This window comes from Pongo abelii, chromosome 9 (genome assembly GCF_028885655.2).
Source record: "Pongo abelii isolate AG06213 chromosome 9, NHGRI_mPonAbe1-v2.0_pri, whole genome shotgun sequence".
NCBI classification, from domain to species: domain Eukaryota; kingdom Metazoa; phylum Chordata; class Mammalia; order Primates; family Hominidae; genus Pongo; species Pongo abelii.
The window spans coordinates 115,176,438-115,189,616 of NC_071994.2; the positions used below are offsets into that span (position 1 = coordinate 115,176,438).

General features: G+C 43.8%; 1 protein-coding gene, 1 non-coding gene and 1 pseudogene across 4 annotated transcripts in view; 1 reads left to right on the forward strand and 2 right to left on the reverse strand.

The window, feature by feature from the left end:
• The window catches only part of DLAT (dihydrolipoamide S-acetyltransferase), a 37,557-nt gene continuing 24,378 nt past the window's right edge, over positions 1-13,179 (forward strand). Inside the window, exons 1-7 of one of the 3 annotated variants that reach the window (XM_002822464.5) lie at positions 1-1,604; positions 2,049-2,150; positions 2,693-2,817; positions 2,970-3,123; positions 7,587-7,713; positions 10,944-11,131; positions 12,911-13,064. In XM_002822464.5, the coding sequence (XP_002822510.2) occupies positions 1,326-1,604; positions 2,049-2,150; positions 2,693-2,817; positions 2,970-3,123; positions 7,587-7,713; positions 10,944-11,131; positions 12,911-13,064 (1,129 nt within the window). In that variant the 5' untranslated portion in view covers positions 1-1,325. The remainder of the gene's footprint in view (positions 1,605-2,048; positions 2,151-2,692; positions 2,818-2,969; positions 3,124-7,586; positions 7,714-10,943; positions 11,132-12,910; positions 13,065-13,179) is intronic. The other 2 variants (XM_054525065.2, XM_054525066.2) reach the window with 2 other exon arrangements.
• Positions 4,023-4,555, reverse strand: LOC112135466 (peptidyl-prolyl cis-trans isomerase H-like; annotated as a pseudogene).
• On the reverse strand, positions 6,692-6,794 carry LOC112135568 (U6 spliceosomal RNA). Its single transcript, XR_002916834.2, has one exon. It is a non-coding gene; the product is annotated as a U6 spliceosomal RNA (small nuclear RNA).

Sequence of the window (13,179 nt, forward strand, 5' to 3'; positions counted from 1 at the left end):
GATGGGAGTCTCATTATGTTGCCCAGGCTGGTCTCAAACTCTTGGACTCAAGTGATTCCCCCACCTCAGCCTCTCAAGCATTGCTGGGACTACAGGCATGCACCACCGCTCCTGGCTAAAATCTTGTTTTAAGTTTTTTCCGTCCAACTTCCTCTTGTGTTCTTGGTGTTGTCTAACCATCTCTACAGTGGGGAAGTGGTGATACACAGCACATGCTTCCTCCTTATCTAATGTCATCTTCAGTTCAGAAACGATATGTTTTCTAATTAAAAGACTACTTTACAAGAGAAGCGTGCCTAACAAAATGTGTAGATGACTTTTTGTTCATTGATTCAAAAGACATACATTCAGCCCCCGCTATTTACTGTATACTAAGCTCTGGGGCTACATGGAAGAACCACGCAGACAACTCTTCCTGCCCTCAACGGCTTACAGTTAAGTTTTTCAAACATTTGAAACATAACGAAGCTTTTGGTTACTTAAAAGAATTCTGTGGTATTAGGGAACAACACAAACCTGTTTTGTAAACCTATATCTTCATACAGAGAATATGCTTAATCTTGCTACAGTATACATTAATGCGGGAATGTATCTTCCTCGGGGCTGCCTTTCGTACCACTTGGCTGGGTGGAACACCTGTTCACTCCACTTTCCACTTGGCCTACAAACCTGAAACGAAATCTTTGCAACCAGTACAGCTCGCGCGGGGCGGGGCCCAGTCCATCCCCCTTCGGATGCGCAGAAGCAGAGGTCACCACGCCGGACCCCTCGATTCCCTCGCGGGCGGTTCCTGGCTCCTTCACCACCCCAGCGCTCCAAGACCCCCGCCTTTTGGCCTGAGGCTCCCATTGCCCTTGCCAGTTCCCGGGCTCACTTCCAGCTTTTCCGGAAAGCTTGGCCACGCCCCTCGTCCCAGACCCTCAGGCCACTCGACCGCAATTAACCCGCGTCTCTGCGCCTTTTTAGGCCCCTCCCCCTCGGTCGTGCCCTTGCCATCTCTTAGGCCCCGTCTCACCCTTTCGGATGCCTCCCCTAGAACCCCACCACTTTCCACCCTTTTCTGTCTGTTATTTCTCCCAAACTTGCGCCCGCACAGGCCCCTCTGGAACACCCCTGCCCCGTGAGTGCTCCTCGTCCCCGCTCCGTAGACAAAGAGCGTGCGTGCCGAGCATTTCTGGCAGGAGGAGCAGGTGGACTAAACTTGCGGGAACCATTTTACGACAACGTGCGGCTGTGCGGCGTGGCTGACGGCAACGCCGCGCTGCTCTTGGAGAGGTCACTCCGGAGACGGCGTTGGTTTTGGGGTGTGGGGGGTTGGTGGCACTATGTGGCGCGTCTGTGCGCGACGGGCCCAGAATGTAGCCCCATGGGCGGGACTCGAGGCTCGGTGGACGGCCTTGCAGGAGGTACCCGGAACTCCACGAGTGACCTCGCGATCTGGCCCGGCTCCGGCTCGTCGCAACAGCGTGACTACAGGGTATGGCGGGGTCCGGGCACTGTGCGGCTGGACCCCCAGTTCTGCGGCCACGCCGCGGAACCGCTTACTGCTGCAGCTTTTGGGGTCGCCCGGTCGCCGCTGTTACAGTCTTCCCCCGCATCAAAAGGTGAGCCCTAGACCCGCCTTCTCGGGACCCCGTTGTCCTTCAGAGCTGACTGGATGCCTGCAGGATCCTCCTTGAGAGGCCTCACTGATCCTCCACCCATTCCCAGTATCTGCTTTCGCCCTTTGTCCAATAGCCGGCTTTGCTGTAGCTCCTTAGCGTCCCTCTCATAATGTATTTCATTGAAAGGAGAGCTTCAAGACTGGGGCTGTATGCAGAATATCTGTCGAGGTTCATGCTTTGTCAGACCCATTGGACTGGAGGAGAAAGCCTGTCACTGGAAATTACTAACTTCTTGTGGACAGAAACTCCCTTGGCATCCCTAGTTCCCGATGTGTAATGGAACTAGATACACTTTGCATGAAATCGAATTGAATGAAATCTTAAGCCAGACTGAGAGTTAGGTAGCCCTTAAAAAATTTAGTGTTTCTTCTTTTTCTCTTTCAGGTTCCATTGCCTTCTCTTTCCCCCACAATGCAGGCAGGCACCATAGCCCGTTGGGAAAAAAAAGAGGGGGACAAAATCAATGAAGGTGACCTAATTGCAGAGGTAAGTTGTTTTAAAATAACGGAGATGAGTTCGAAGAGACTGGCTTTGCCTGACTGACTGAACATTGACTTTCTGGATGTGTAGCTACCCCTTTGTTTAAGAAACTGAAGTGTTTTTCACAACTTGATGTTAGACAAGATTGGTTGGATAAGTTGTCAGCAGCTGGCCAAACTGATGTTTAGCCAAGGCGTTTCTGAAGTAATTTCTTCTTTGAAATCTGTCGTAGTGGCCTTATCTTCACATGAACTGTATAATTCTAGACACAAAGGCCAGGCTGACCAACATGGTGAAACCCCGTCTGTGCTAAAAATACAAGGATCAGCCGGGCATGGCGGCCTGTTCCTGTAATCCCAGCTACTCGGGAGGCTGAGGCAGGATAATCGCTTGAACCTGGGAGGGGGAGGTTGCAATGAGCCGAGATTGCACCACTGCACTCCAGCCTTGGTGACAGAGTGAGACTCTCAAAAAAAAAATTCTAGACACAAGCTAATAAACTACATACTGACAGTACAAACCTGAGCTGCTGCTTTTTGTGTTAAAAGGTTGAAACTGATAAAGCCACTGTTGGATTTGAGAGCCTGGAGGAGTGTTATATGGCAAAGATACTTGTTGCTGAAGGTACCAGGGATGTTCCCATCGGAGCGATCATCTGTATCACAGTTGGCAAGTGAGTGGTGCACTCATAATTTGTGGAACTTCATTGCTTGGTGGAGTATTTTACCCAGAATTGAGAATTAGGAGTTAAAGACTATTTTTTAAGACTACTTTTGTGAAAGCTGAATCTGCCCATTATATTTATGCATTCTTTCTCTTCCTTAGGCCTGAGGATATTGAGGCCTTTAAAAATTATACATTGGATTCCTCAGCAGCACCTACCCCACAAGCGGCCCCAACACCAACCCCTGCTGCCACTGCTTCGCCACCTACACCTTCTGCTCAGGCTCCTGGTAGCTCATATCCCCCTCACATGCAGGTGAGGCTCAGCCTCTGAGTTTTTGCTCTAGGTGATTTATTACTTACTCACTTTTTTTCATAGATGGCTACTACATCTTGGAAACTGACATTAAATGTGGTTAGGTCTTGTCATTTGGGAGTATATAGGTTTAAACATGAAGATTGACAACTTTTCTTCCTGGTTGTTATTTCCAGTTATAAGAACTTGAACAGTTCCTATAACCTTTCTCAGCCTCATTGTATAGTACACAGGGTAATGCGTGGCACTTTTCATTCGAGAACATTACATTACAGATTTTGAGGATGATTTTTACTAACATCTATTCCCTGTATAATTAGAGTTTATAGTAGGCTGTGTTAGTCTGTTTTACTTTGGCTTAAAGAAATACCTAGGGCTGGGTAATTTATAAAGAAAAAAGGTTTATTTGGCTCAAGGTTCTGCAGGCTGTACAAGAAGCAGGGCGCCAGCATCTGTTTCTCTTATGGCCTCAGGAAGCTTACAGTCATGGTGGAAGGTGGAAGGGAAAGGGGAAGGGTGGTGTGTCACATAATGAGAGAGGGAACAAGAGACAGAGGGGAATGGGTACCAGGCTCTTTATAGCAATCAGATTTCCCCTTAAGTCGTTACTATGGGGCATGCAGCAAGCCATTCATGGGGGATCCTCCTCCAATACCCAGACACCTCCCACCAGACCCCATCTCTAACACTGGGGATCATATTTCTTTTTTTTTTTTTTTCCCACATACAAAAAAACTTTGTTTACACAATCTTGGATTCTGAATCTCCAATACTTCCAGGGTCTCTTGATCAAATGGGGCAGCAGTGGGCAGGGAAGCAAACACAGGAGCCAGTCCAGATTATCTTACTCAAGAACACCACCAAGAAGAAGGGAAGGCCTAATTCAGTCTTGGTCTGGACTACATCTCCCCGCACTTTGAGATCACCACAGTAGTTTGGGCTTATTGTTGGGGCCTGTGGGAACATTCTCAATCTTTCTCATCACTAGAAGTCCATCAATGATTTTTCCAAACATTACATGCTTCCCATCCAGCCAATCACACTTAGAGCAGGTGATAAAGAACTGACAGCCATTTGTACTGGGACTGCTGTTTGCCGTGGAAAGCAGGCCTGGAGCTGAGTGTCTAAGTTTAAAATTTTCGTCTGCAAATGTCTCCTGGTAAATACTGGCGACTCCAGTACCATCTCCATTAACAAAATCTCCACCCTAAATCATGAAATCCTTTATGACCCTGTGGAAAGTGCTTCCTTTGTATCCTATTGGAACCCCATCTTTTCTGAATTCTCTAGTGCAGAACTACCCAAAGTTCTCTGCCATCTTAGGCACAACGTCTGCAAAGAGCTCGATCTTTGTGCGGCCAGCTTCCTGACTGCCATTGCTGACATCAAAGAACACCATGGGGTTAGCAGGGCTTGAAGTTGCCACCACCATGGCTCTGACCCGGAAGCAGAAGTCAGGGGGATCATATTTCAGCATGAGATTTGGAGGGGACAAACATCCAAGCTGTATCATAGGTGTCAAGTGCTGTCTGTTGAATGAAAGTCCCCAGTTGGTGTTCTTTTGACATGTGGTGATCTATTTTCCAAGAGTGGGTGACGTAGTCCAATAGTATTAATAAATGAGAAGACTAACAAAGTTAAGTGTAAGATACACATATGTAATAGTGTTGCATCAAAGTTGAAGGCAGTGAATGTAATCACTGTTGATTGTGCTAACTGAATCAGTTTCTAAGAAACTAAGTCAGTTTATTAGGTATTAGGGTTATCTTCTGTATATTTGTGTGCTTTAGATGTTAAAAGTGGACAAAAATCCAGCCATCCTTTTCTAAATAATTCTGACTAGCATTTCTCCTTAATCTAGTTTATTTGTAGAAATTTTTATATAGGAATCGTTTTCTTCTTTGGAAATAATGTTCTACTCCGTGGTGTGTTAGTAACAGTCATTTAGGATTTTTGCCTGGTGTTCAGTTCACACATGTATTACATGCTGTTCAGCAAATTCTATCTCATGATGTAAGACTGACTTAATTTTCCTCTACTTTGTGTCTGTAGCTTTGTGTGCATGTGTTAGGGTTTTACCTTAATTATTCTTTAAAATACTGAATTGGATTCTGGATCTCTGATATTATTCTTTAAGATACTGTATAGAGATTATTGGCTTCACTGTTTTTTAAGAAGCAGATGAAGATGGCAAATTCTGCACAAAAAAAGTACTTAACAATTTTTTTTCTAAGGCTTGTCTTACTTTCCCCTCTCTGGAAACACCTTCAATTGAAATTATTTTCCTCTCTGCATAATCCTGTTGCTAATCAGATACAGAAGACAAAGAGGATAGCAAATGAAACCAAATTCAGTGGACACGCAAGCCATATAAATAGTAAAGCAATTTTAAATTTAGATAGGCATTCTGATGTTTGGATTTTATTGGGGTGGAAATGGCTATTATAAAAACAGGGCTTTTTTTACCCCTGGTTTTAAATTTTTATTTATTTATTTTTTGAAACAGGGTCTCACTCCATCACCTAGGCTGGAGTGCAGTGGTGCGATTTCAGCTCACTGCAGCCTCTGCCTCCTGGGTTCAAGTGATTCTCCTGCCTCAGCCTCCCGAGTAGCTGGGAGTACAGGCACACACCACCACACCCGGCTATTTTACTTTTTGAGATAGGATCTCACTCTTCACCTACGCTGGAGTGCAGTGGTACAATCTTAGTTCACTGCAGCCTTGACCTCCCTGGTGCGAGCCATCCTCCCACCTCAGCCTCCCAAGAAGCTGTGACTACAGGCGCATGCCACCATGCCCAGCTAATTGTTTTTTTGTTTTTTTGTTTTTTTTTTAAGAGACGAGGTTACATCATGTTGCTCAGGCTGGTCGTGAACTCCTGGGCTCAAGTGATCCTCCTGCATCAGCCTACCAAAATGCTGAGATTATAGGCATGAGCCACCATGCCTGGTCTTTCCTGTTTTTTTGTTTTTTTTTTTTTTGAGACAGTCTTGCTCTGTCCCCATGGCTGGAGTGTAGTGGCACGATCTTGGCTCACTGCAACCTCTGTGATTCTCATGCCTCAGCCTCCTGAGTAGCTGGGACTACAGGCGGGTGTCACCATGCCCAGCTAATTTTGGTATTTTTAGTAGAGGGGGGGTTTCGCCGTGTTGGCTAGGCTGGTCTTGAACTCCTGGCCTCAAGTGATCTGCCCCTCCCAAGTGATCCTTGGCCTCCCAAAGTGCTGGGATTACAGATGTGAACAGCTGTGCCTGGCCTCCTGTTTTATTTTTTTGAATGATCATCACGCCACTGCACTCCAGGCTGGGCAACAGAGTAAGACTCCGTCTCAAAAAAAAAAAAAATTATCAAATAAAATTCTGTGTAAGAATTCTATGGACATATATTATATACAAGTTGTTTCGAAATATGTATATATTGTGGAATGGCTAGATTGAACTAATTTATATATGCATTACTTTATAGACTTATCTTTTAGGCCACTTAAAAATCTACTCTCAGGAATTTACAAGAATACAATACATTGTTATTAACTTGTCACCAAATAAGGTTTTTGTTTTTTTTTTTTATAATATGGAATGCTTCACGAATTTGTTGTCCTTGCGCAGGGGCCATGCTAATCTTCTCTGTATCATTCCAATTTTAGTATATGTGTTGCTGAAGTGAGCACAGAACAGTTCTTAATATTACGTTTTTATCTTGGAAAGATATCTGGGAAGGTTGGGACAAATGCAGTTTCCTGTAGGTAAAAAAATAGGTAGATGCTAAGTACAGAGCGCAGTAAAATTTTAACAGAATGGTTTGGACCAAGGTCATTTTGTGAAAATGAAAAACTTCTTGGTTAAAAAAAATGAAGTCTGGGCGTGGTGGCTCGCGCCTGTAATCCCAGCACTTTGGGAGGCCAGGGCGGGCATATTACTTGAGGACAGGCATTCAGAGACCAGCCTGGCCAACATGGTAAAACCCCATCTCTACAAAAATTAGTGGGCATGGTGGCGCCCGCCTGTAATCCAGCTACTCGGGAGGCTGAGGCAGGAGAATCACTTGAAACCAGGAGGTGGAGGTTGCAGTGAGCCGAGATTGCGCCATTGCTCTCCAGCCTGGGCGACAGAGCAAGACTCTGTCTCAAAATAAAAATAAAAATAGATGAAAAGATGCTCCATACTTAGATATTGAGAAATTAATTTTGACTATCTGAAATAAATTTTTCCCATGTGCTTGTTGCATTTAACTTGGAGTGTGTGTCAAGAGTGTGGGTGAGAGTGTAAGAGTATGGGTCAGAGTATGAGATTTGAAGGATGATTTACCTGGTGGGAAGCTATTGAGGTGCGAAGCTTTTGCTGTGATGAGTATTTGGATTATCATAGTCACCATCATTCTATGAAACTATGTAAGTCTGCCAGACTGTTATTACGTAGAAGTCTTCCTGGTATTAAGCAATAATATGTGTTTGTTTCTACAGGTACTTCTTCCTGCCCTCTCTCCCACCATGACCATGGGCACAGTTCAGAGATGGGAAAAAAAAGTGGGTGAGAAGCTAAGTGAAGGAGACTTATTGGCAGAGATAGAGACTGACAAAGCCACTATAGGTGAGATTTCTTCAGCTCTTAATGGTTGAGGCACTGAGTTTCCCAATGAGGAAGAGGATTGCCATTCTTTCCTAAAATGAGTGAGTGATAATATGAAAACTTTATAATTCTTAGGATTCATTTTCTGGGACAGAATATTTTATTTAGTTATACTTATTCTTTAGTTTTTATTTATTTGTTTATTTGCTTATTTTTGAGACAGGGTCTTAATCTGTTGCCCAGGTTGGAGTGCGGTGGCAAGATCATAGCTCATTATAGGCTTGAACTCCTGGGCTCATGCCCAAATGATCCTCTTGCTTTAGCCTCACAAGTAGGTAGGACTGCAGGCCTGAACCACCACACCTAGCTGATTTTTAAAATTTTTTGTAGAGATGGGGTCTCACTTTGTTGTCCAGGCTCGTTTTGAACTCCTGGCTCAAGTGATCCTCCTGCCTTGGCCTCTCAAAGTGCTGGGACTCCAAGCGTGAGCCCCTGTTCCTGGCCCAGCATAATTTATAACAAAAATAATGCATAGTCAGATTTGTCAGTTCCATCCTGTGCTCATTGAATCAAATGCAATCAATCTGTCAATTCACAGATTATTTTTAGGCCCAAGTTTGCTCCTTGGCCTTATTATGTTACTGAGAAGCTATATCAGAATTGCTGCTGTCTAAACTAGGCAAAGGAAGGCAAGAAGAAACAGGAGAAAATCACTTCCATGGCAGGATAATAGCAAAGAATTTAAGATGACTTTGAGGGAAAACTGAAACCAGGGTTGAGATTGTTTTCATAGTTTGAGAATGACTGATAGAATGTATGTGTGTAATATATATATGTTCAGATATGTCATATGTCCACATATCTCCTTCTTAATTCATTTTTAGGCTAAAAAAAACCCATATAGACAATCATATATTTATTATTATTATTATTTTTTTTTTTTTGAGACAGAGTTTCGCTCTGTCGCCCAGGCTGGAGTGCAGTGGCGCAGTCTCGGCTCACTGCAAGCTCTACCCCCTGGGTTCACGCCATTCTCCTGCCTCAGCCTCCCAAGTAGCTGGGACTACAGGCGCCTGCCGCCATGCCCGGCTTGGCCTCCCAAAGTGCTAGGATTACAGGCGTGAGCCACTGCGATTTGTAGTATTATGAATTGCTTCTCCCTGCACCCCCTTTTTTTTTATTTTTTATTTTTTGAGACAGAGTTTTGCTCTGTCACCCAGGCTTGAGTACAGTGGTGCGATCTCGGCTCACTGCAGCCTCCGCCTCCTGGGTTCAAGCAATTCTCCTGCCTTAGCCTCCCGAGTAGCTGGGACTACAGGCATGCACCATCACGCCTGGCTAATTTTTTTGCATTTTTAGTAGAGACAGAGTTTCACCATGTTGGCCAGGCTGCTCTCGAGCTCTTTGACCTCAGGTGATCTGCCTGCCTCGGCCTCCCAAAGTGCTGGGATTACAGGCATAAGCCACCGCACCCAGCCTCTCTGCTTCATAATCACCACCAAAGGGAAGCCTTTCCCAAAGATGTAATGGGAAGTACTGGGCATCCTCTGCCTTGGTTGTTTTCAGATTGTGTTCTTCAAATCCCGTCATTCCTTTAAGGCACCTTGAGGCAAAGGGGGAATTAAAGAGCAGGACCTTACAGCCCTGTCTGCCTCCCTTACTTCCAGCAGAGCAGTTCTTTTCTTTTTGTATTTTGTGCTTCCCCATAAATTTTATTTGAAGAAAGGATTCTGTTTCTTAAAAACACAGAAACTTTGGAAACAGTAGTTCTGCTTCACCATTTAACTTGAATACCAGTGTCACTATAGAGACTAGTCACTAGAGAAGTGTTACCTTAGTTGAACTTTGAAGTCTATTGTGGCCCAGGAGCCTTTTCATTTTAAATGCTTTTTTTTTTTTTTTTTTTTTTTTTTTTGAGACAAAGTCTCGCTCTGTTGTTGTCCAGGCTGGAGTGCGGTGGCATGATCTCGGCCCACCACAACGTCTGCCTCCCGGGTTCAAGCGATTCTTCTGCCTGAGCCTCACGAGTAGCTGGGACTACAGGTGCATGCCACTACGCCTGGCTAATTTTTGTATTTTTAGTAGAAATGTGGTTTCACTGTGTTGGCCAGGCTGGTCTTGAACTCCTGACCTCATGATCTGCCTGCCTCAGCCTCCCAAAGTGCTGGGATTACAGGCGTGAGCCACCACCGCACCCAGCCTTTTTTTTTTGAGACAGAGTCTTGCTTTGTTGCCCAGGCTGGAGTGCAATGGCATGATCTTGGCTCATTGCAATCTCCGCCTCCCAGGTTCAAGCAATTCTCCTGCCTCAGCTGCCCAAGTAGCTGGGATTACAGGCGCCTGCCACCATGCCTGGCTAATTTTTTGTATTTTTAGTAGAGATGTGGTTTCACCATGTTGGCCAGGCTGGTCTTGAACTCCTGACCTCAGATAATCCACCCGCCTGGGCCTCCCAAAGTGCTGGGATAACAGGCGTGAGCCACCGCGCCCGGCCTAAACATATTTTTTATTGGGTAGTCTCAGTTGGGAAATGGAAGGATTCATCAAAGATGTGTTCAAGGAGAGGCACAACAGTACAGAAAGCCAATGGCTTCTTTTAGTTTTACTTTTGCAATCCTAAATGTTTGAGTTCTTTGCAAGGAAGGCAGTAGTTGAATAAAATATAAGTTGTCAACACCGTAGAAATCCCAGTAAAGCTGTAATTCTTCACATTGAAATATTTGGTATAATATCAAGTATAACCTCTTTGAAAAGTTCCAAAGATGCCTTTAGGGCTGAAATCCAACATTAGTATCTAGGTTGGTAGCTCCCTTAATTAGGCATGTATGTGGTTCTTATCTTTAGTGGCATAGCTGACACCATCTTAGAGTCCTGTGAGTCTGCATGGGGACTGTCCTTGGAGATTTTTTAATAACTTTGAGAACTAACCACTGTCTGTAATCTTTCATAGTTTTATTGAACAGATTTTTAATTGGCATTTACTTTGTACCAGGTCGTATTATTTCTAAGAACTTGAAAAATATTAATCTGTTTAAATGTATAACGTCCCAGTACCAATCCAGTCAGATTGGTACTATTATTATCCCCATATTGTAGGTAAAGAAACCAAGACACAGAAGGTTAAATAGGTTGCAAAAAAGGTTATATAGCTAGCTTGAATGAGAAAAATCACTTTACTTAAAACTGTGCTGTGAGTTTGGAGGGATAGTGGAATCTCTTAAGTCCCATAATGTTTTTTCTTTCTATTTAAGGTTTTGAAGTACAGGAAGAAGGTTATCTGGCAAAAATCCTGGTCCCTGAAGGCACAAGAGATGTCCCTCTAGGAACCCCACTCTGTATCATTGTAGAAAAAGAGGCAGATATATCAGCATTTGCTGACTATAGGCCAACCGAAGTAACAGATTTAAAACCACAAGCACCACCACCTACCCCACCCCCGGTAGGTATGCTTCTAGAATTCAGGAAACACTTACCTTATTCATCTCTAAATTAAGGAGTTTTGATTAGAGATATCCTAGGTTCCTTCCACCTCCAAGATTCTATGACTGAGGAGGGAGATAGTTTATTAACATTTGTGGAGACCTATAGTGTTTGTTGTACTGCATTGTTCACCTAATGGTTGATAGTTTGGGCCTTGTAGCTTTTTTCTTCGTGCTATCTAGAGTCCTGCTGAGAACAAAGCTAAGGGACATGTTCTCTTTCTGCTTTAGATATAGATATCATGCTTGTGGAAAGTAAGGCTTCATTGCCCCACCCTTTTTTTTTTTTTTAAAGAGACAAGGTCTCACCCTGTTGCTGAGGCTGGAGTGCAGTGGTGCAATCATAGCTCACTTCATTGCCCATTTTTTATTAAATTTACTGAATAATTTCTGTCACTTGAAATCCTCTTGCTATTGCCGTAGTAGGTCAAGCATGTATTTGTGATACAGTGGAACCTTGACATGACTTGTTTTGCCTAGAATTTATTATATCACCAAATGCTTTATACGCTATATAACTATAACCTGAACTTGTATTAACTCCAACCAAGATAACACTGACAGTGAAGCTTCCGCAGATGCTAGAATCATGTGAGTTTAAACTAGGTAAACATTTCTATAAGAGAAAAGTTGATTTCTGACTACTGTACATTTGTGGGAAGCTGGCAAGTAGCATTGTTGTTGTATTTATTTTGTTGTTGTTGAGACGGAGTCTTGCTCCGTCACCCAGGCTGGCGTGCAGTGGCGTGATCTTGGCTCACTGCGGCCTACGCCTCCCAGGTTCAAGCAATTCTCCTGCCTCGACCTCCCAAGTAGCTGGGATTACAGGTGCCAGCCACCATGCCCGGCTAATTTTTTTATTTTTAGTAGAGAAGGGGTTTCACCATGTTGGCCAGGCTGGTCACGAACTCCTGATCTCAGGTGATCCACCCACCTCGGCCTCCCAAAGTGCTGGGATTACAGGTGTGAGCCACTGCACCTGACCGTGTTTCTTAATATACTTTTCAACATGGGGCCTTCCAGCATAATTTTATATTTTGAAATTAGCTGGCTGCGTGTGGTGGCTCATGCCAGTAATCCCAGCACTTTGGGAGGCTGAGGCGGGTGGATCGCTTGAGGTCAGGAGTTCAAGACCAGCCTCGCCAACATGGTGAAACCCCGTCTCTACTGAAAATACAAAAAATTACCTGGGTGTGGTGGTGCATGCCTCTAATCCCAGCTACTCGGGAGGCTGAGGCAGGAGAATTGCTTGAACCCAGGAGGCGGAGGTCGCAGTGAGCCGAGTTTGCGCCACTGCACTCCAGCCTGGGTGACAGAGCAAGACTCTGTCTCAAAAAAAAAAGAAAAAAAAAAAAGAAAGAAGTTAGGATAATTAAAAATAAAAATCATGTTGGTGATGTAAAATAATGTGAATAAAGAAGTGGTAAGAGATTAAAGTGAAGAAAGGCCGTAGGATACTATACACTGATTGGCAATATTCAATTCTGTGCTTCTTCATGTTGTTATGGAATAAGGTAACTTTGTTCTGTCTTTGATATAGAAGTATATTGTTCTTGCTGTTCATATTACTACATTATGTTGGTTAAGCTGGAGAAAAGTACATTATGGTCTTTGGAAAAATGAAAGTTATTAATATTTAATTAAAAGTTTTTAATTTATTAATAAGATGTAAACTTTTAATCTTTCAGACCAGTCTTTGAAGTGGTGAATTAAAACAATTTGTAATTTTTTTTCAAAAGGTGGCTGCTGTTCCTCCAACTCCCCAGCCTTTAGCTCCTACACCTTCAGCACCCTGCCCAGCTACTCCTGCTGGACCAAAGGGAAGGGTGTTTGTTAGCCCTCTTGCAAAGAAGTTGGCAGTAGAGAAAGGGATTGATCTTACACAAGTAAAAGGTAAATCTGTTTCTATAGAATGGAGTTATAAAGTTAAAATTTAGTTGAATTTCCTCCTTAAGACTTGCAAGTACAACTATGTATAGCCGTACTTATAATTGGGATAGTAAGAACA